At 42.0% G+C, this 19,573-nt stretch overlaps 1 protein-coding gene across 1 annotated transcript; it reads left to right on the top strand.

Moving 5' to 3' along the window:
- Positions 1-857: 857 nt before the first annotated feature.
- Positions 858-19,080, top strand: LOC121934887 (neuronal pentraxin-1-like). The gene is made up of 5 exons (XM_042475800.1): positions 858-2,124; positions 13,168-13,348; positions 15,746-15,993; positions 17,327-17,506; positions 17,918-19,080. The coding sequence occupies exons 1-5, from the start codon at positions 1,366-1,368 to the stop codon at positions 18,125-18,127; spliced, it is 1,578 nt and encodes a 525-aa protein (XP_042331734.1). The 5' UTR covers positions 858-1,365; the 3' UTR covers positions 18,128-19,080.
- Positions 19,081-19,573: the final 493 nt, after the last annotated feature.

Here is a 19,573-nt window from a genome sequence, read left to right as displayed (position 1 = left end):
CCATGTAAGGAGAGGGGAAAACATCAGTGCTGGCGCCGCCACAGTACAGAATTAATGCAGTTTGACACCACTTTTACTGTCATGGCTCCATCCTCTAGAATCCTGGAATTTGTGGTTTGTTGTGGCAAGAGAGCTCTCTGATTGAGAAGGATAATATCTCACAAAAGTACAAGTCCAAGAATCCCACAGCACTTAGCTATGGTAGTTAAAGCAATGTCAAACTGCATTAATTCTGCAGTGTAGATTCAGCCAATGAAATTATGTCTGACACTGATGTATGTAATGGGGGCCCTTTATTAATATATATGTACCAGTTTGGGCCCTTTTGAAATGACTTACTGTTTCTGAGCCACTTCTGTGGATAGCTGGGATATACCTACTTATCTGTCACAGATACAGGATTTATTATCTTGGGATACATATTACTTGTCTATCCCAGCATATTGCTGATTCAGCACGATTTCTTCCTTGGACTTCTGCAAACGCCATGCGATCTAAACCCAGCTGTGAATAATGGATTCCATAGAAGTCATTTTTGTTAGAAGAGAAACATATAAATTAGTTCAAAGCTCTGACTTAGCTTCTCTGTTTCTGGCTGGTCCCTTAATTCCTCTGAGTGGCCTTTTATCTGTTCAAATCTCTCATCTGCTGGGGGCAGTGGCATGAGCAAGGTTTGTATATAGGCTCCAGGGCAAGGGCCCTAGCAACAGGGTTGGGGAGGATGGGCCGGGTGAACGAAAGAGCTTTGCCGTGACACCTTAAGCCCATTAATTTCTCAGTCGCCAGGGGAGACGATGCTTCTCTCCACATCAGGAGAGGATTTGGCAAATTGGACAGGAAGGAGAGGCAGGAAAAGCACAAATCCCACCTACCCACAGTACCAGGACACTTGCTGGCGGCTTGGTTCTACTGGGTAACAAGGCACAGAAACCAGGAGAAAGGAGAAAATTGCTCAACTTGCTGAGGGAACTCTGACTTTGGAGGCATCTAAGGGCAACTTCTCATTCATGATTGCTGGCTTGCTGGACCCAACTTCAGTAGCAGTGTTATACTTTCTAATTCGACTGGATCATCTTCCCCTTATCTACCAAAGACATTTGGATCTACTTCCTAAAAGAGGCCTTCAAACTGTCTTTTTGTGGCACTGAACAGGCATCTGGGATTTCTTTTTTGAATTTGTGGGTTAGTCTTCTACGACAGGACCTGGATGATGGATGTTACATTTAAATCTGTTGTGTGACATGGTCCTTAGACTGTAGAGTAGTAGCCTCTAGCTGGACTTGTCTCTATTCTCCTTCCTTGGCTATCAAACCCATCCTGAACTGTAATCTCCATCCCTATCCCTTTCCCATCTTCCATATTATTATGGAAATGGGCTTGCACTGGGCATTGCTCTGCCTCGTTTTCCCCCCTCTGGTATCAGCCTCTGACTATGCCTTGCCAAAGTTTATCTGCAGTCCTATGCCACTGGACATGGATAATGGCTGCCAGTCAGCAAGCCAGCAGCAGCGCCATGGGGCAGGAGCCAACAGTGGGGGCACAGGGCATTGGGTAGGAACTCTTGAAGAAGCCAAGGAAACAATCCTGCACCTGCGGGAGACAGTGGTGCACCAGAAGGAGATGATCCTCGACCAAAGAGAAACAGTGCGGGAACTGACAGCCAAGCTGACCCGCTGCGAAGCCCATTCTCGAAGACATGGTGTGGAGCACCATAGTGGTCATCATGAAGAGAATCACAGTCATGGACATGGGCATGGGCATGGGCATCCTGAAGGAGGCCATCGAAGCCATCATGAGAGTGGGCATCGGGTCCACCATGGAGATGGTCACCGGGCACTTCATGAGGTTGAACTTCCAGGCCACCATGAAGATGGTCATAGGGGACACCATGAAGCAGGCCACCAAGAACCCCATGAAAGCATCCATGCTAGGGAAAATGAATACCATCATTTTGGACAACATGAGCACCATGAACTACAAGTGGGACACAACACCCACGATGCCTTTCGTAAGGGAGCTGCAGCTGCCAACACCATGGAGGATCCACCTAAGGAGACATCTGCAGGAGTGAACCAGATGGAGCGGATGCTGGAATCACTCAAGGAGAGACTGGAGCATCTACAGGTACCACACTTGTACATCAGATACTTCTTTTTGAGAAAAATATTCCCCCCCCCACCCACAATGCACTTATTAATTCTCCTCAGATTTGTCCATCTACTCCTTAGCCATGCAACTTCTCATCAACCATCAGTTCTTGCACTCTTTCCCAAATCTGCCATCTCCACTCCACTCTTTTATTCATGTCTGTAGATATTAACATTTTATCTTTGGCATTATATTTCATGTGCACATGTTAACCATTATTGCACGTCATAGGGCCCTTTCACATTATTATGTAGTGCTATGATTTCACTTCAACTGCCATGGTTCTGTCCTATGGAGCTCTGGGATCTGCAGTTTTGGGAGAGGTATTTAGAATGTTCTTCCAGAGAGCTCTAGTGCTTCACCAAACTACAAACCCTAGGATTCCATAGGATGCTGACATGGCAGTTAAACAGGAATATAGCACTATAATATACCCTTCATATGTCCCTATTAGCAGGGACAATCCTAATTAATCCTCCTTTGTCCCACTTTTTCAGCTGCTTTAAAAATGCCCCAGTTTCTCTCCCCTTCTCTCACTTTCCCACTTTGTCCCTCAGCTTACACCAATTTCTGAAGCCTGAGTTCAAAGTGCAACAGTAGTCTGCACTCAGTTAATTAAACTGGGAGGAGAGGAGAGAAGGGAGTGGAGCTTTGACCTTCCCAGTAGGCTCAGGCAAAAGCAAACAGCTGCAGCATCTCTTACATTGTGTGTTCTTCCTCAATAACTTTTGGCATTTTGACTACACTTTGATATCGCTTGACTATATGTGTCCCAGTTTACATTTGTGAAATGTTGGAGAGAATGCTATAATTGTTTAGTGCCCATCTTTAGCAAGTCATGAACATGTATGCATGAACAAGCTGTAGACTAATTCCATGCAAGGTATAGTTCTATAAGTTAAAAAGTCATTCACACAACCCCAGATTTCTATCCCCAAAACCTATATTCCTGCAATGTAAAACCCATGGCTCAGCCTCTGGTTAACAGAGACTAATTTGCCTGCTCCCTTCTTTCTGGCAGTTTTTAAAATAGACAAAGATTCCAGCTGAGTCTCCTTTTAATCTTCTTTCCTTCAGTCTAAACATACACAGCTTCCTTAACCTTTCCTCATGTGACACACTTTCTAAATCTTTTTTGTCATGTTGCCTGCACCTATCCATTCTCTCCTCCACCAACATTTCTGCCTTTCTTCTCCTATCTGTCAAATTACCTATCTGAATTGTGGATCCATTGAGTTCAGCAAAGAAGGTAGATTACATGGTTTCTTGGCCCTTCCAGAATGTTTTCCCCTCCTACATACAGGGCCAAAAATAGATGAAATGTTTTTCCAGGACTCCATAATGGATTGATGGCACGTACAAAGTACGATGGCCTCAGTTTAAGCCTCTTGAATTCTAGGGAGAGTTTGCACATTCAATCTCCTATAAATTTTTATTATCCTGTTCACCACCAGAAAATCCCTAAAACTCAAAGCTCACATAAATTGATTAAAAACACACAATTGATCTGAAATAGCAAAAAGATATATATCTATATCTATATATAGATGTATGTATGCTTGTTTGCAACAACATGAAGAAGGCATTAAAACCGGTGGAAATCATGTGATTTATAGATTAAATGGTATGTGTCCATTTGTCTCCACTGGGAATCCAAAAGACAGGTGTCCATTTGGACACACAATTGTAATTTTTTAAAAAAATATGTGGCCCCACAAAACAGGACAGCATTCACTTTTCTGTCTTCCAAGAAAGGAAAAGTAAGACAGCTGAATACTATTTTGAGAGAAGTTGGAACTAGCCTGTACTTTTGTCTCACAGATCGTGTGAGTCTCATTTATGAGCTTAAAATGTGATAAATGTTGCATCCTCACTGCAAAAATAATCCAGTTTGACACCACTTTAACTGCCATGGCTCAGTGCTATGGAATTCTGGGAACTACAGAATTCCACAAAATTCGAAAACTACTAACTACAGTTCCAAGAATTCCATAGCATTGAGCCATGGAAGTTGAAGTGGTGTTAAACTGGATTATTTCTGCAGTGCAGATGCAGATGCAGCCAAAGCTGGACTGTACTAACCAAGGAGTAATGAACCCCTCCCCTCATTTTTTAAACAAAGTTTAATACAGTACTTTCTTGTGGGCTGGGATTACTTTAAAGAAGTACTTTAAATAAATAAATGGTTATTTTTTTTAAAAAAAATACAATTATATCACTCTTTTGCGAGAAAATGTGATCTTACTACGCCAAGTGGCTATCTGAGGAGAGATAATAAACCCAGGAAGGAGGGTGAAAGCATGTAGATGGATTTGTGAGACAGAGATGGATTGATGGATTAGATTCCTAGGATAAAAGGGAAATGGATAGTCAGTCAGGAAGGACGGATGGATGGATGGAAGGAAGAATTGAATGGATGAAAGCAAGAATTGGATGGACTGAAGGAGATATAGATATACAACACAGATCCTTCTCCACTGCGCAAGCAGCCAAAGTATCATTTAGTGCTAAAATATTTCTTAGGAATAAGAATAAAATAATGCATCCCCTCTAACATCGTAGGGTTCACTTCAGGTGGAAAAATAGGCCCTGATACACCACATAAAGAGCCAGCATAGTGTAGTGGCTTGAACATTGGACTACGACTCTGGAGACCAGGGTTTGAATCCCCAGTTGGCCATGGAAACTCCACTTGGTTAACCTTGGGCAAGTCATACACTCTCAACCTCAGCCTCAGAGGATGGCGATGGCAAACTCTCTGAAGAAACGTGCCAAGAAAACTTAGGGTCACCATAAGTCAGAAATGAAGGCACACACCACTACCACCACCACTACATAAATACACTTGTGATACCTCCCTATCCTCTCCAGTCCTAGCTCTGTGACTGTCTGGTCTGCTTTTCTGCCTTTGTTGTTGTTATTGTTGTGTACCTTCAAGTTGACTTACGGCAACCATAAGGCAAACCTATCATGGGGTTTTCTTAGCAAGTTTTTTCAGAGGGGGGGGGGGAATTGTCATTGCCATTCTCTGAGGCTGAGAGAATGTGACTTGCTCAATGTCTCCCAATATGTTTACATGACTGAGTGAGGATTCGAACCCTGGCCTCCAGAGTCTTAGTCCAACACACAAACCACCATGCCATGGTGCCTTGCTCTGTCCCTTTTGATGCTTTCCCTCTGTTCACCTTCTCGGCTTTTCCCTCATCCATCTTTGGTTAATTGCTTATGGAAAGTCATTCCTGCACAGCTCCACCTCCTTTGTCCTCTGCGTGCCCCGTGCCCTATATTCTTGCTCCCATTCTGTCTGGTGCCATCTAGGAACTAAATTCTAAGTTACCGGGAAGCTCCCGGTCTCCAGCAAGAAGAATTAAACCTCCAGAAATGAACAGAGAAAAGAAAGTTAGGTGGTAGTAACTAACTAGGTATCTCTGAAGCAGAAACTCACACCACCTAGTCCAAAAAGTGGGAGTCCTAAATTCCCAGGAGAGGAAGATTAGACCGTAATAGAATAATTACCCACTGGGTGACCTTGGGCAAGTCACACTTTCTCAGCCCAAGAGGATGGCAATGGCAAACCTTCTCTGAACAAATCTGGTCAAGAAAACCCCATGATAGATTTGCCTTAGGGTCTCCATAAGTTGGCAACTATTTGAAGACACACAACAACAACAGAATAATAACAGGGAGCCAGTGTGGCATAGTGGTTTATTGGACCATGACTCTGGAGACCAGGGTTTGACTCCCACTCAACCATGAAATCTGCTGGTTGATCTTGGTCAAGTCACGTGCTTTCAGCCTCAAGGGAAGGCAATGGCAAACCTTACCAGAACAAATCTTGCCAAGAAAACCTCATGATCACTTTGCCGTAGGGTTGCCATAAGTCAGACACGACTTGAAGGCACACAACACACACATAGAATAATAACAATAAAGCATCCAGAAATAAAATCATATAGGGTGGTGTACAATTAAAAAGACGAATCAATAAAATTAAAATAGAATAATCACCCTAAAAGATAGAACAGAAAAGCCCCCATAAATAGTATGCTTTTTATTATACATTCATCACACATCTGGCCAAGTAACATCCTATGGTGCTCCAAATGGCTAAAGTTATCAATGAGGTAGAACTTTTATGAGTCCCTATACTGTACTGGGAGAAAGGTGGGATATAAGAAAATAATAATAATAATAATAATAATAATAATAATAATAATAATAAAGCTAAAAGAGGCCGTCACTGAGTGATCAAGAGAGGTGGAGGGTATGAAACTACATTTGCACTATCAACTAAGTTTGCACCAACTGGAGTAAGCCAAGCATGAAGGGGGAAAGTGGGAACAGCAGAGAGAAACTGGGACATTTTAAAAGTATCAGAAAAAGTGGGATGATAGAGGATCAAGTGTGACAGTCCCTGCCTGGTCGGGACAGTTGAAGGATGTTTTTGTCAGTAGGAAAACAGTTTTATATGGCAAGTAACAATGCTGTGAAATGCCTAGTTTTGTGTGAATCACATAACAAAATGTGATGAAAACGTCTTACCTGCAGATTATAGAGAATTAGAAATATGTATCATGTCCTACATCCATTGTTTTGTCCCAGCTAGAGTAAACCCACTCTTGGAACTTGCATAATGTTATTCAGTTCTGACTGGTTTATACAATAGATAAACCATAGTAGGGATTAATAACAGAGACCTACAAAACTGAAGATCATAAAAACCTTTTAAAAATGTATGTCGGTTTTATAGGAATTTGGGATTCTAAATCCAAAAAATAATCTCAGATTTGCTCCATCACATACAGGTTTTTTTTTACATAACTGGCTTTGACATTTCTGTGTTATAATTACGGGATTGATGCTGCATTGATGCTGCAGAATCAATGCAGTTTAACCACCGCTTTAACTGCGATGTCTTAATGCTATGGAATTCTGGGATTTGTAGCCCTGGTGGTGCAGTGGTGAAATGCCGGTACTGCAGCCACAACATTGTGAGTTTGAACAGGGCTTCAAGGTTGACTCAGCCTTCCATCCTTTTGTAGGTTGGTAAAATGAGTACCCACCTTGTTGGGGGCAATCGGTAATACACTGTAAACTGCTTAGAGAGTGCTTAATTCACTATGAAGTGGTATAGAAATGTAAAGTGCTATTTCTAAAGTGCTATTGCTATTTAGCCTTCTCTGGCGCTACAACAAACTAGAACACCCATTTCTGTAGAATGGAGCCACGACAGATAAACCGGTGTCAGTCTACATCAGTGGTTCACAACCTAAGGGTCGGGACCCCTTTGGGGGCCAAATGACCCTTTCATGGGGGTCGCCTAAGACCATTCGAAAATACCTATTTAATTACAGTTATGAAGTAGCAACAAAAATAATTTAATGAGTTTGGGTCACCACAACATGAGGAACTGTATTAAAGGGTCGTGGCATTAGGAAAGTTGGGAACCACTGGTCTACATGAATTCTGCAGTGTACCAGCAGCCTGAAATAAATGATCACACAAAGAATGAGAAAGGGGTTAAAGTTTTCTAATAGACTTTCAAAACACTTTAATTCATTGATATCAAACACAAACATCTATTCAAAAGCACTAAAAGAAATTGCATTGGGACATGTGCATCCAACTGAAAACCTGAACTGATAAAAAGATCAAATTTGTGAAAGAGCTGTGTGTGTGGCATAACATTTTTATTGTGTTTTTTTTTCAAATTCAGCAATCCAAAAATACACTTAGCTACAATACCGAAAAAAAGTTTTTTTCATTGCAGGCCTGTGAATTAGATTTAAGCCTAAGCATTTATTTTTTAAATACTGTACCTAATAAAACAACAGACAAGAGCTACTATTTTAGGAAAGACATTACCCATGCGCTTACACCAGAGGGGATGCCTCTTTTAAAATGGCCATTGTAGTGATTGTGTGTTGCATGAGGTGCCTCTTCTAAAATGGCATCACATGCAATAAACACAATCACTAGAAAGCTAGGGGAGTATGGCATTTTCCTACAAAAACTGAATTTTTATTTGTTCATTGTCTACAAATGTATGGAGATGTAAGTAGTTCATTCACTCCTCCATTAAAGTTCAGCTGAGTTATTAAATAAGACCTCTTTCACTGGATATCATCCTAAAATACAGGTGTTGTATTTATTTCAATAATATTTATTTATTTCAAATCATCTTGAAGATGCCAGCCACAGATGCTGGCGAAATGTCAGGAATAAACTCTTTTAGAACACAGCCACATAGCCCGAAAAACCCACAAAAAACTATGGATGCAGGCCATGAAAGCCTTCGACTCCACATATTACCTTTGTATTTCTATAGTCATCAAAATATATCCAGAGGTAGCCATCCGAAATCTACTAAATTGTGGTAACTTCATTGGCCAACCAAAATGCACAAAATACATTTTACAAGATTTCAAAGTGGAGCTTTGAAGGTTTACACTGTGTATTTTGTGCATTTTGTTTGTCCAATAACGGTAAAACAGTTTTGTGGATTTTGGATGTTATAGTCCTCAAAGTCAATTGCAACTCTAGTTACAAAACATATTTAATAATAAGTAAACAAACCAAACAGGACAATACAGATATAATTTCCAAACAACAAAAAGGATACCAATAGAAATTAATTCCTGCCATCTAATAGTTGGCAACAATCACTACAAAATTCAAGAGGAAGGGTACCACTACCGAGAAGACCATAACCTCCAAAGGCAAGGCATCTCATATGGATATTTCAGCTGATGGGCGCAGATTCCGACAGTAAAAAGCCATCATTTGGATGCCCAAGAGCCAAACCACTGCACCGGTTTGCTGAGGCACTGTTAGAAAATAGGAAAAAGATAGCATCCTAAGTACTTCAGATATGGGACAGCATCTTTTGTGTTTGTTACTTTAGTCATGAAAGTATGTTGTTGTTGTGTGCCTGCAAGTTGTTTCCAGCTTATTAGGAATTTAAGGCAACCCTATCATGGGGTTTTCTTGTCACGTTTCTTCAGTGGGGTTTTGCCATTGCCATCCTCTGAGTCTGAGAGAGTGTGACTTGCCCAAAGTCACCCAGTGGGTTTCCAGGGCTGAGCCAGGTTTCGAACCCTAGTCTCTCAGAGTCCTAGTCCAATGCTCAAACCATTACACCACGCTGGCCTGATATTACAGCCCATTTTTTTGTACCCAAAGCTGGAGCCAGGAGATGGACAACAACCATTGCAAAATCATAATCCATGCAAAAGCAAAAGCAATAAAATGCAGTAAAATGCTTGATAACAATTTTTTTAAAAATAGGATTTTCGATTGAAAAGCATATTGGAATAATATTGCTGTTTGATACCTAAGGTACAGGGAGGCCCCCTGAGATCTTCTGAGCGAATTTATAGCCTAGGCCAGAGATTCGCACCTGCCAACCTTGTGTGGTTTATAAGCTCCAGTTAGAAAATTTGAGGAAAACTTCAGAAATGTTTTAAAAAACAAGAACAACCATAAGCTTTTACTGCATTTTATGTGTTTTTTTTTCCATAAGTCAGAAACAACTTGAAGGCACACAACAGCAACAACATCTATCCACCCATCCATGTTGATTTTGATGATACTGCCAATGTCAGTGAAGACAAGTTATTTAAACTAAAGCTATGTTGCTTTGATTTGAAGAAGAAACAGAAGTTCCTTAAGTGGCCCTCCAAAGCCCTCAGCAGTTTTCAAATCATCTTTGGAAACAAAATTAGAAAACTGCCAGCTTAGGCACCACCACTAAGAAAATATACCCTTCAGCTGTCTTGATTTGGCAGGGACAGTCCTGATTAATCCTCTATGGTCCCACTTTTTCAACTGCTTTTAAAATGTCCCAGTTTCTTCCTCCTCCTCCCATGTTCCTCCTTTGTCTTCAGCTTACTTCAATTTCTGCACTGAGTTTGTAGAAAAGTAGTTTGTACTCAATTAACTCAAAAGGGTGGAGAAGCAAGATTCTGTCTTTCTCAGTAGGCTCAGGCAAAAGCAAACTTCTGCAGTCCTTCCCCATTATTAATAACTTGTCGTGTGTGATATTGCTTGGCCACGTTAGAGAAAATGAGAAAGCCATTCTCCAAATATCAGCACCAGCTGGGTTTCAACCGAATGAAGGGAGGAAAATGAAATAGGACCTTCCTTTTTAATGTGGAAATTGTGAAATGTTAATAGAGTAGTGCTGGAACACCTGTGAAGTAGATCATCCAGTTTTGATTCAGGGTGCATCCACACTGTAGGAAAAAAAAACAGTTTGGCACCACTTCAACTGCCGTGTCTCCATCCTACATAATCCTGTGATTTGTAGTTTTGTGAGGCTCCAGCCCTCGTTGGCAGAGAAAGCTAAAGACCTTGTAACACTACAAATCCTAAGAGCCCATAGGATGTAGCTACCGTACTTAAAGTGGTGTCAAACCACATTATTTCTACAGTGTAGATGTAACCCCCCCCCGGTTGAGAATGAAAAAGAGCAGAATTTCCCCAGTGATTTCTCTCTGTGCGTGAGGGATTTGGTAAAACTAGCAATAGGAGAAGGGACAGGACTGTGCTTTTGCCATCACTGTGGGCGGCAGTAGAGATTACAAGAGCATCTGAGGTGTAAACCTAGGTGTAGGGACTAAAAATACACCTGCTGTCCTTTCCCCTTGATTTCCCCCATCTTAACACGAAAGCAAGAATTATGTATCTCAACCAGGGGTGTAGCTATGGAGGGGGGCTGGCACAATGAGGACCATGCATCCCCAAATAAGAAATCTACCTCTGCAAATGAAATTTCCTTTCAGTCCTCAAATTTATAGCATTGCAGAGAGACAGACACTGAAAATCATACCTGTTTACCTTTCCTGGGTCACTTTGTCCACCTGTTTTCTTTGGATCCCTATAAGGCTGCATCCGCACTGCAGAAATAATGCGCTCTGGCACCACTTTACCAACCATGGCTTAAATCTATGGAATTCTGGGAACTATTGCTTGTTGCAGCACCAGAGCTTTCTGACAGAGAAGGTTAAATAAATGTCTCACAAAACTACAATTCTCAGAATTCCATAGCACTGAACCATGGAAGTTAAAAGGGTGTCAAACTGGATTATTGATCCAGTGCAGATGCAGCCTAAATTGTAGTTCCAAATGCTCAACTGTAGTTTTAAGTTACTGCAGTGCTAGTAATGTGGGGACTGAAGGAAAATTTCATGGGAAGGGGACAGCATTTTTATGGATGGGCCATGTCCTCATTCACTCCTCTCTATAGCTGCAGCCTTCGGCCCTGCTATTAGCTGGACTGAGCTGAGACCACTAGCAGCTTCACAGAAGTGGCTCACAGTGGTAAGATGCTTATCCTAACCCCCAAGCCAGCCTACTGCCCCTAAATGTAGGAAAGGCTCATACTTTCCCACTGTCCTGATTTAGCGAGGACATTCCCAGTATATCCAGTGTTGTCCCAGTTTCTCTATCTTCCACCCAGTTTTCTTCTTTGGTGTTCAAGCTTAGTTCAATTGCTGCAAACTGAGTTCAAAGTCCAAAAGTCGTCTGTTGTTGCTGTTGTGTGCCTTCAAATCATTTCCAAGTTATGGCAGCCTTATGGTCACCACATGATGGGATTTTTTAATGTTCTGTTTTTTAGGATGATTCTTCTGTTATAATTGTATTGATTGTTCTTTTTAACTGTAAACCACTCTATATGATTTTCTTTCAGAATGCTTCATTGTTATTATTCTCTGCATATGTTGTGTGCCTTCAAGTCGCTTCCGACTTCTGGCAACCCTATGGTCGTTCTATCATAGGGTTTTCTTGGCAAGATTTGTTCAGAGGAGGTTTGCCATTGCCTTCCCCTGAGGCTGAGAGCATGTGACTTGCCCAAAGTCACCCAGTGGGTTTCATGGCCGAAGCTGGGGAACTGAAGGAAAATCTGATGGAGGGAGAAAACAGAATTTGTATTTGAAAGGACAATGCCATTGTTTTGCCCCTATGTAGCTACACCTCCTGTATCTTCTGTACAGCTATATCTCTGACAGCAAAGTAGGTATGTTCCCAGGCATTACTTTTTAACAGAAACTTTGGAAAGAATAGGGAAAGGTTTCTGCACCCAAAAACAGAGGATCAGTTCAATATATTTCAGCAGGCATTTATATCCAAAGCTAACAATATGCACTTGTGAAATGAAACAACCAGGTCAGATAAACCTTGAACAAGTAAACATCAACATCTTGAATCGCCTGGAGATTACTTGAAAGCGTGTTGTCCAAAGTACAGCGACTGATTACTTTCTCAAGCCTCCTCTTTTCTTATGATTTCCAGTTTGGTGGCCAAATGTATACGTCTGTGCTTCTTAATCATGCAGGGGTTGCTTGTGAGGAAGGCTTATATCCAGCTCTCCCTCTTTCTCTCTGTTTTGTTGCTCACACAAACTTGGTAAGGAGTCCTGGGGGCAACTTCTGTTTACCTTGCCTCTTGTAGGCAGGCTCAAACAGCTACAGTAGAGTAAAACAGAGTAAAATCTTGCTTTTTCCCAACTCAAACTTTATTGCATTGTTTACTGTAGGTGTGCTGTTGTAACCCAACAGTGAGAGTCTATTGAATTAAAAGACATAGCTATGCTAATCTGGAATATCACTATGCAAAAGGAGCTTGCAGCACTTCTGAGACTGTGAGAAAGAGGTTGTAGCATGAGTTTTCATAAACTTGGTCTACTTACTCAGATTCATGGAAGTCTATGTTTTTCCAACCCTCTTTCATTATCCTGTTAATGCTGATGCTGCTAAAAAAACCTCCAGCTAGATAGAGAAGAAGAAGGAAAGGGGGCATAAAAGGGCTTTGTTAAAAGAAGCTTTTTTGTCAAAGGCTTTGTTAACTGAAGCATGACTGTTAAACTAAGGGACTGTGCCAAATGCTTCATGAAAAAGGTGGCTTTCAGAAGGGATTGGAAGGAAGGAAAAAGACAGAACTAGGCCTACTGAGGCTCTAAGAGAGGGAGGGTAGAGTCTTCCAATTATTAATGCATATATCTGCCCTCTATTTCCCCAGCACAACCGGAACAGCTCTCTCTTCTCCACATCCCTGCGCGATGCACTTCAGAAGAAAATTAGCATCTTGGAGCATCAAATCCATGAGAAGTTAAACACATCGGACCACCACACAAATGGTGTGCCAATAGCAGCAGGGCTGAGGCACAAACACATTTCTCATGGACACAGTGTTGAGAAAGGTGAGTTCTCCAGAATGAAGCAGGGATGTCTGTTCTTGATCTAGTGGGGTGGAGATGAATGGATGGAAGACAGGCAGCTTGGAAAAGTTCCCTTTTTGAACAAGAGCTCCCAGAATTCCACAGCCAGCATTGCAAATGGTTATGCTTGCTGGAGTTTTTCAGAGTTGTAAGCCAAATGGAAAATTTCCCAAGCCCTGAGATGGATGGATGGATGGATGGATGGATGGAAGGAAGGAAGGAAGGAAGGATGTACAGATGGATCAGTTGCTAGTTGGACGCATATAGAAAGATTTAATGAAAGGAAGGTGGATTTAACAAGTGGTAGATGAATGGATAAGAATGTGAATGGGCAAGGGCTTGTACAGTAAGTAGTTACACAGGCACCTGGAGAGAGGATAATGTAGATGTGAGGAGAAAATGGATAAACAGAAGTACAGTATTTAATATTTATATACTCCATTTATATTTCACCTTTTACCAAGAAGCTCAAGGCAGGGTGCATGGTAACCTCATCTTCCCAAACAACCCTGTGAAATATGTTAGGCTGAGAGATAATGGCTGACCCAAGGTAGAGCTAGGCAAGTTACTTTTCAAAATGAATTCATTCAGTTGGTTATTGCTGACTGAGACCCTGTATCTGAAGACGTATGTGTATTATGTAGTTAAGTCTCTTTAGCTACCGTCTCCTGATGCTAAAGCCCAATTGGTGATTACAACAATAAGCCTTTTAGTTGATGAATAAGTGGCTGTAATTGTGTTGTGGGTGAATCATAAATAATTTTTTTTAAAAGTGGAGCTAAAGAATAGATGGGAGAGTTTACAGTCAACAGATCGGTAGAGAGGCCATGGAAAGACAGGAAAGAATGAAGTGGACAGCTCAGTGGACAGATAGGTTATTGCAGAGCTGGAGAAGTGTGGACCCCCACAGGCTGATGAATTGCAACATCATTCAGCCTTGCCCAACTTTCGCAATGCTGAGGGCTAATGGCATCTTGGCTTATTAAACCAGGGAAGGGCAACTCTGAGCATCTATTTTAACCCTTCAAGACTCCACTACCTCCTCTAAAAATGATTTCCCCTTACAAACCCCCCCCCCCACCAGAAAAAAAACACCTGGAAGTGACCAAAGAGTAATTTCTGGTTTCAGGGTGGGAAGGAGAAAAAACTCCACCTCGTTCATCTTTAAAGCAAATCTCTGCTTTGGAAGAGGGCTGACTCTTGTATCCAATTGTCCATTTTTGGCAGACGTTTCTTAAAGCAGGGATGCAAAAAAGGCCATGGTAAGGCATGTGAGCCTCTGGCTATGTGATTCCAATCTCTATGTTGGACTAATAACAGCAGTGTGTGATTCATGAGAGACAGAGATAACTGTAGAGATGAACTCAATGAATAGGGATGAACAGATGAATTGTAGAATCGTGATAGATAGTTCAACAGACAGTTAGCAGATTGATTCCCCCTTCCAACATTCTACATCATTTACTTAGTCATGTATGCATAACTAAATAATGCCTTCTGTCCTGGCCCTTCCTCTAAGCCAGCCTTTCTCAAATAGTGGGGCGGGCCCCCCAGGGGGGGCGCGAGGCTCTGTTATGCAGAGGTGTACTTATAACAATTTTATAGACAAATGATACTATTTACAGTCGCGCGGGGGGCGCGAAATGTTTTCTTCTTCCGGGGGGGGGCATGACAGAAAATAATTGAGAAGCACTGTTCTAAGCCCACCTTAAGAGTCAGCAGCTGGATCCGACAAAGGAGGTCTTCTGCCAGTTGGGACACAAGAAGGATGATGTTTCCAACCTCCTGCCAGTAAGCGAGGCTGCTACAAGGAATTGTGACAAGGGTACTGCTTTTGATTGCAACCTCACTTACTAGTGAGAGGGGGTTCAGTCTCAATTGGCAACTGAAAAGACCTCCTTCACCCAATCCATCTGCTTGCTGTTCAGGTGGGCTGTGGAGGTATTTACATAGTCCTACTGAACATGGAGCAGTTATGGCTCTGTAACTCTAGGTTATGAATCAGTAACTGCAATACAGAACACCTACCATTGTCACCATCATCAAGCCTGTTGCACCATCTGTATGCATGGTAGTATTACAAAAAAATCATATGACAGGTCCCTGTTCTGAGGAGCTTACATTGTAAAATTCAACATAAGAAGTTGATAGGAAGAGAAGGCAAGGTAAAAAGGAGAAAAATGTGTTATTTCAGTTGCCTTTACTCAGCCTTAGGTACCATTGGTATTGGAATGTATGAGTGTAAGAGGCATGCCTGTGGATGGATGCTTGGCAAATAGGCAGGTTAGCTGGCAGCCTATGGATGGACAAACCCACTTCCCCTCCATTTCTCTGTGTTGGCAGCTCAGTACCACATCTCTGATCCCCTCTGTCCTCCAGGGTACAAGGTGGAGAAGCATTCTGAGGATTTCCGTGTGGGATTTCCCCTCCGCACCAACTATATGTATGTCAAAGTCAAGCCTACTCTCCATCATGAGATCTTTGCCTTCTCCATCTGCCTATGGCTCAAATCAAGTTCGGCACCAGGGATGGGTACCCCATTCTCATACTCAGTGCCAGGCCAAGCCAACGAAGTGGTGCTCATTGAGTGGGGAAATAACCCTATGGAACTACTAATCAATGACAAGGTACGGGAGCAGGTTCGATATTGTAGGCTTAGAGTTAATCTAGTAACTTGTTGACGGGTTGTGGGAAGCTATGTATGTAGGATATAATTTAGACATCAAAGTCGAGCCTTTAAGTTCCCTTAGTCTAAAGTGTGTCAGTGATGCCTCTCCAGATCTAAAGAGAGGCTAACGATAAATTCAAGAGGCAGAAGCCTGACTTGTTCACTGCAGTTTTAGGCCCTCTACATTGTAGTTCTAGAATATAGTTCTAAATGGGTTCTTCTCAGGTTGTTCTTGATACTAATAAAGGGTCAAGAAGATTGCACCAAGAATTTGCTGAGAAATACGTATCCATGATTGCTAGTAATTGTGTGCTAGAATGTTCTTTGGCCAACACCATCCCTAATATCCAGCTCTGCGGTTGGAATAAATTATTCTAGTTAAACAACATCCAGGTGTTTAATTTGCATGTCATTCAATCACTTAGAAATGCAGTGCAAGTCTAATTAGTCCTTAAAATCTTCTGTGAAGGCTAATAAAGGGATATGAAAGGAGAGCATTCAGCTTTCATGTTTAAACCAGTTGGCAAGGCAAAATAACTCAAGCCAAGATTATTTTCAGTTCCAGTGGAGCGAAGCAGAATGCCTCCCCAGCATTACTACTGCAGATTTCTCAGCACATGATGCCTCCAGTAAGAGGCACACATTTTTCTGGAGCCATTAGTTTCTTCAATGCATGGCTTTGAGAGATCCTTGGAGCCTAGGTGCCATAGGAGGGATGGCTTGGTGAACTGCATTTTTCCAAGCCAGTGCTGCCATAGATGAAATAGGCAGCTCTACAAAGAATCGCCCTCTGGCTGGAGGCAAACAGTGGTGTGGCTACCTCATCTTCTGGTAGTTAGCATGCATGGGCAGTGGTTGCCAGGGTTGTTCACCACCATGTCACCATGACTGCTCTTTTTGTGTAGGGAGATCTTGGATAGTTCCCTATGTAGCTGTTAAAACTGCCAGAACACTCATCTAAATAGTCTGTTATGTATTTATCATCATAGGATCCTGACCTTAGGTTCCAAAATGCCTTTCTATATGTATTGATTTCCTTCCAGAAAAAGTTGGAAGTTTGCACAGAGTCTATCTCTGTGACGCAGGTTAAAGTTGAATAAAATCTCTCACACTGAATCTCCTTCCAGATCCTCCTCCTTCTCCCAGATTTAAATCTCCTTCTCCCAGATCAAAAACTGTGCAGTGTTCAACAAAATGGGTCCCATCCAAACCATGACACAATAACACTATACTGAAGGCTCTGCATGTCTGCTTATTCCTGGTTTAATCCTTTTCTTGTCTTTGTTTCATAGGCTGCCACATTGCCACTGACCATTAACGATGCCAAGTGGCACCATATCTGTGTGACATGGTCAACCCGGGATGGCATTTGGGAATCTTACCAGGATGGCGTCCGAAGAGGGAGTGGGGAGAATCTGGCTCCCTGGCATCCCATAAAACCTGGGGGTGTTTTTGTACTGGGCCAGGAGCAGGTAAAACATATTCCTCTAGATCAGGCATGGGCAACTGCAGAAGAACTGGTAATGGATTTTTCATCCCTGAACACTCTTCCAGCTCACATCAGTGTACCTAACATGACCAGAAATGACATCGCATCACTTCTGGCTTGAGTTTTAGCCACTTTTTTGAACCCTGCCTCATTTTTAAAAGGGTTGGGGTTATATGGCAGGACCTTGAGGGTTGTGGAAGCAAAATCTCTACTTTTGATACATTTTGAGAAGGTTTGGGGTGAAAAATGCCTCCCCCATTTTAAAAACGGGGTAGTGGTATCTGCGTCATTCAGGGGCCTGCAAACCACACTTTGCCCAGGTCTGTTCTAGACTGATTGATTGGTTGGTTGATTGATTTCATTCCTTTCTCTCTCTGAACTTCTCTTCCCTTAGGACACTCTTGGTGGCCGCTTTGATGCCACTCAAGCCTTCATTGGAGAAATCTCAGATTTCAACATGTGGGGCCATATTTTGACACCAGGAGAAGTTTACAAGATGGCAACCTGTACTAGCTTTGCTGGTGGCGACCTCATCAACTGGGCTGAAGCCTCCATGGAGCTTCACGGAGGAGTGGTCAAGCTACCATTTAATGCCTGCCACTGAGAGGTCACAAAGAACAAATAGACTTGGGGGCTTTCTGGGAGGACAATGGAATTTAGCAGTTAAAGGCAGGGGCTAGGGTTGGGAACAAGGACCCCAGGATTTCTTGAAGGGAAAAAAGTACCAATTTTTACAAAGTGGGAGGGGGAAGAAAGATTCCTGGAATCCTTGCGTGGAAACAAATGGAGAATCTTTCTATTTGAGGTGGGGATTCTCCCCAGTCCCCTGGGTTGAGAATGAGAAGTCTGTAGAGAATTTAATATACGAATGTCTTAGGGTCTTGGAGCCAGCATCTCTGGATTTGTAGCAAGGGTGCCTGATCATTTTACCTAAAAGAAAAGCTTTGAAAAAAGCAGGAAATAAATAAGGACATATTTACAGCATCTATTCTATGGAAGAGTTTTATGGCATAGAGGGTTTTCTAAAAGAAGTAATATCTCCAAATGTTATATGGCAATATCATATTTTGGAATTTAGCATATTGAAGTAAATGAAAACTATATTCCAGTAGAGGTGGCTATGCCACAGGAAACTGTGGGTCTGTTTATAGGTCTTTCATAAGGTTGCAATTGGGCTGTACTGCTTCATTGAGAAGGTGGTTTAAAGAGTGGGAATATCCAACCTTTGACAAACCTAAATATGCACCCATCTGCCGCCTAGAAAAGCTGAAGGCTTAGTTTTGAGTAGCAGCTTCCTTCTGTTGCCTTTGTAGGAAATGTGACCACAGAAGCATGTTTTGCTCTGCTCTTTATTTATATATATATATGTATGTATTTATATAAATAATATGCATGCACACACATATATAAAATATGTGCCTCTATATTTGATGCTTTTCTCTAGGTAGATTCACACAACCATTTTCATACTCTCCCCATCCATCCCACTAGTTCCAGTTGAATCCAATGTTGAATTTGCACTGGGATTGTGTGGAAACCAGAGAGAGCTCCAGAACGTTTAACGGTTTTGTAGAAGAGGGAATTTCAGCAAGTGTTACTTGCTAACTGGTTGCATGATGAGCAACTCCGGGTGAAATTCCCTCTTCTTCACATCCCTTAAAGGTACAAGTGCCCTCTTCACTTTTCTCCTTGACAAGCCTAACTTGCACAGATTAGGGTAGTCCTGCTAATGCTTCAACATATCTCCTCTGGCATAAGAAAACTCACAATGAGCCAAATCATGTTACAAATGAGGATCAACCAAATCATCTGGATGTAGTGTAAACCAAAACCAGGAGTCGAGTCCACAGAAAGAAATAAAATATGGATTGGTAGGTTATAGTTTCTGGAAACACCATGAAACCACATTACACATCACCATAAAATTTTGTTTTCTTATTGTCATTACTGTTGGCCAAAGGCACAGATCAGCAACAGCAGAGGTAGGGGCCACTCCTCAGCCTCACACCCTTCCAGCTGGCTGGACTTTTGCATTTTCAGCCAACACTCA

This window comes from Sceloporus undulatus, chromosome 6, assembly GCF_019175285.1.
Source record: "Sceloporus undulatus isolate JIND9_A2432 ecotype Alabama chromosome 6, SceUnd_v1.1, whole genome shotgun sequence".
NCBI lineage: Eukaryota > Metazoa > Chordata > Lepidosauria > Squamata > Phrynosomatidae > Sceloporus > Sceloporus undulatus.
The sequence above is the reverse complement of the archived record's forward strand: the minus strand, read 5'-3'. Positions and strand labels throughout refer to the sequence as shown.

Bases quoted from the DNA above. Each gene is read 5' to 3' on its own strand.
- LOC121934887 (XM_042475800.1), top strand. From the start codon at position 1,366: ATGGAAATGGGCTTGCACTGGGCATTGCTCTGCCTCGTTTTCCCCCCT. The intron at 2,125-13,167 runs GTACCACACTTG...CTATTTCCCCAG, and splicing joins AGAGACTGGAGCATCTACAG to CACAACCGGAACAGCTCTCT. The intron at 17,507-17,917 runs GTAAAACATATT...CTCTTCCCTTAG, and splicing joins TTGTACTGGGCCAGGAGCAG to GACACTCTTGGTGGCCGCTT.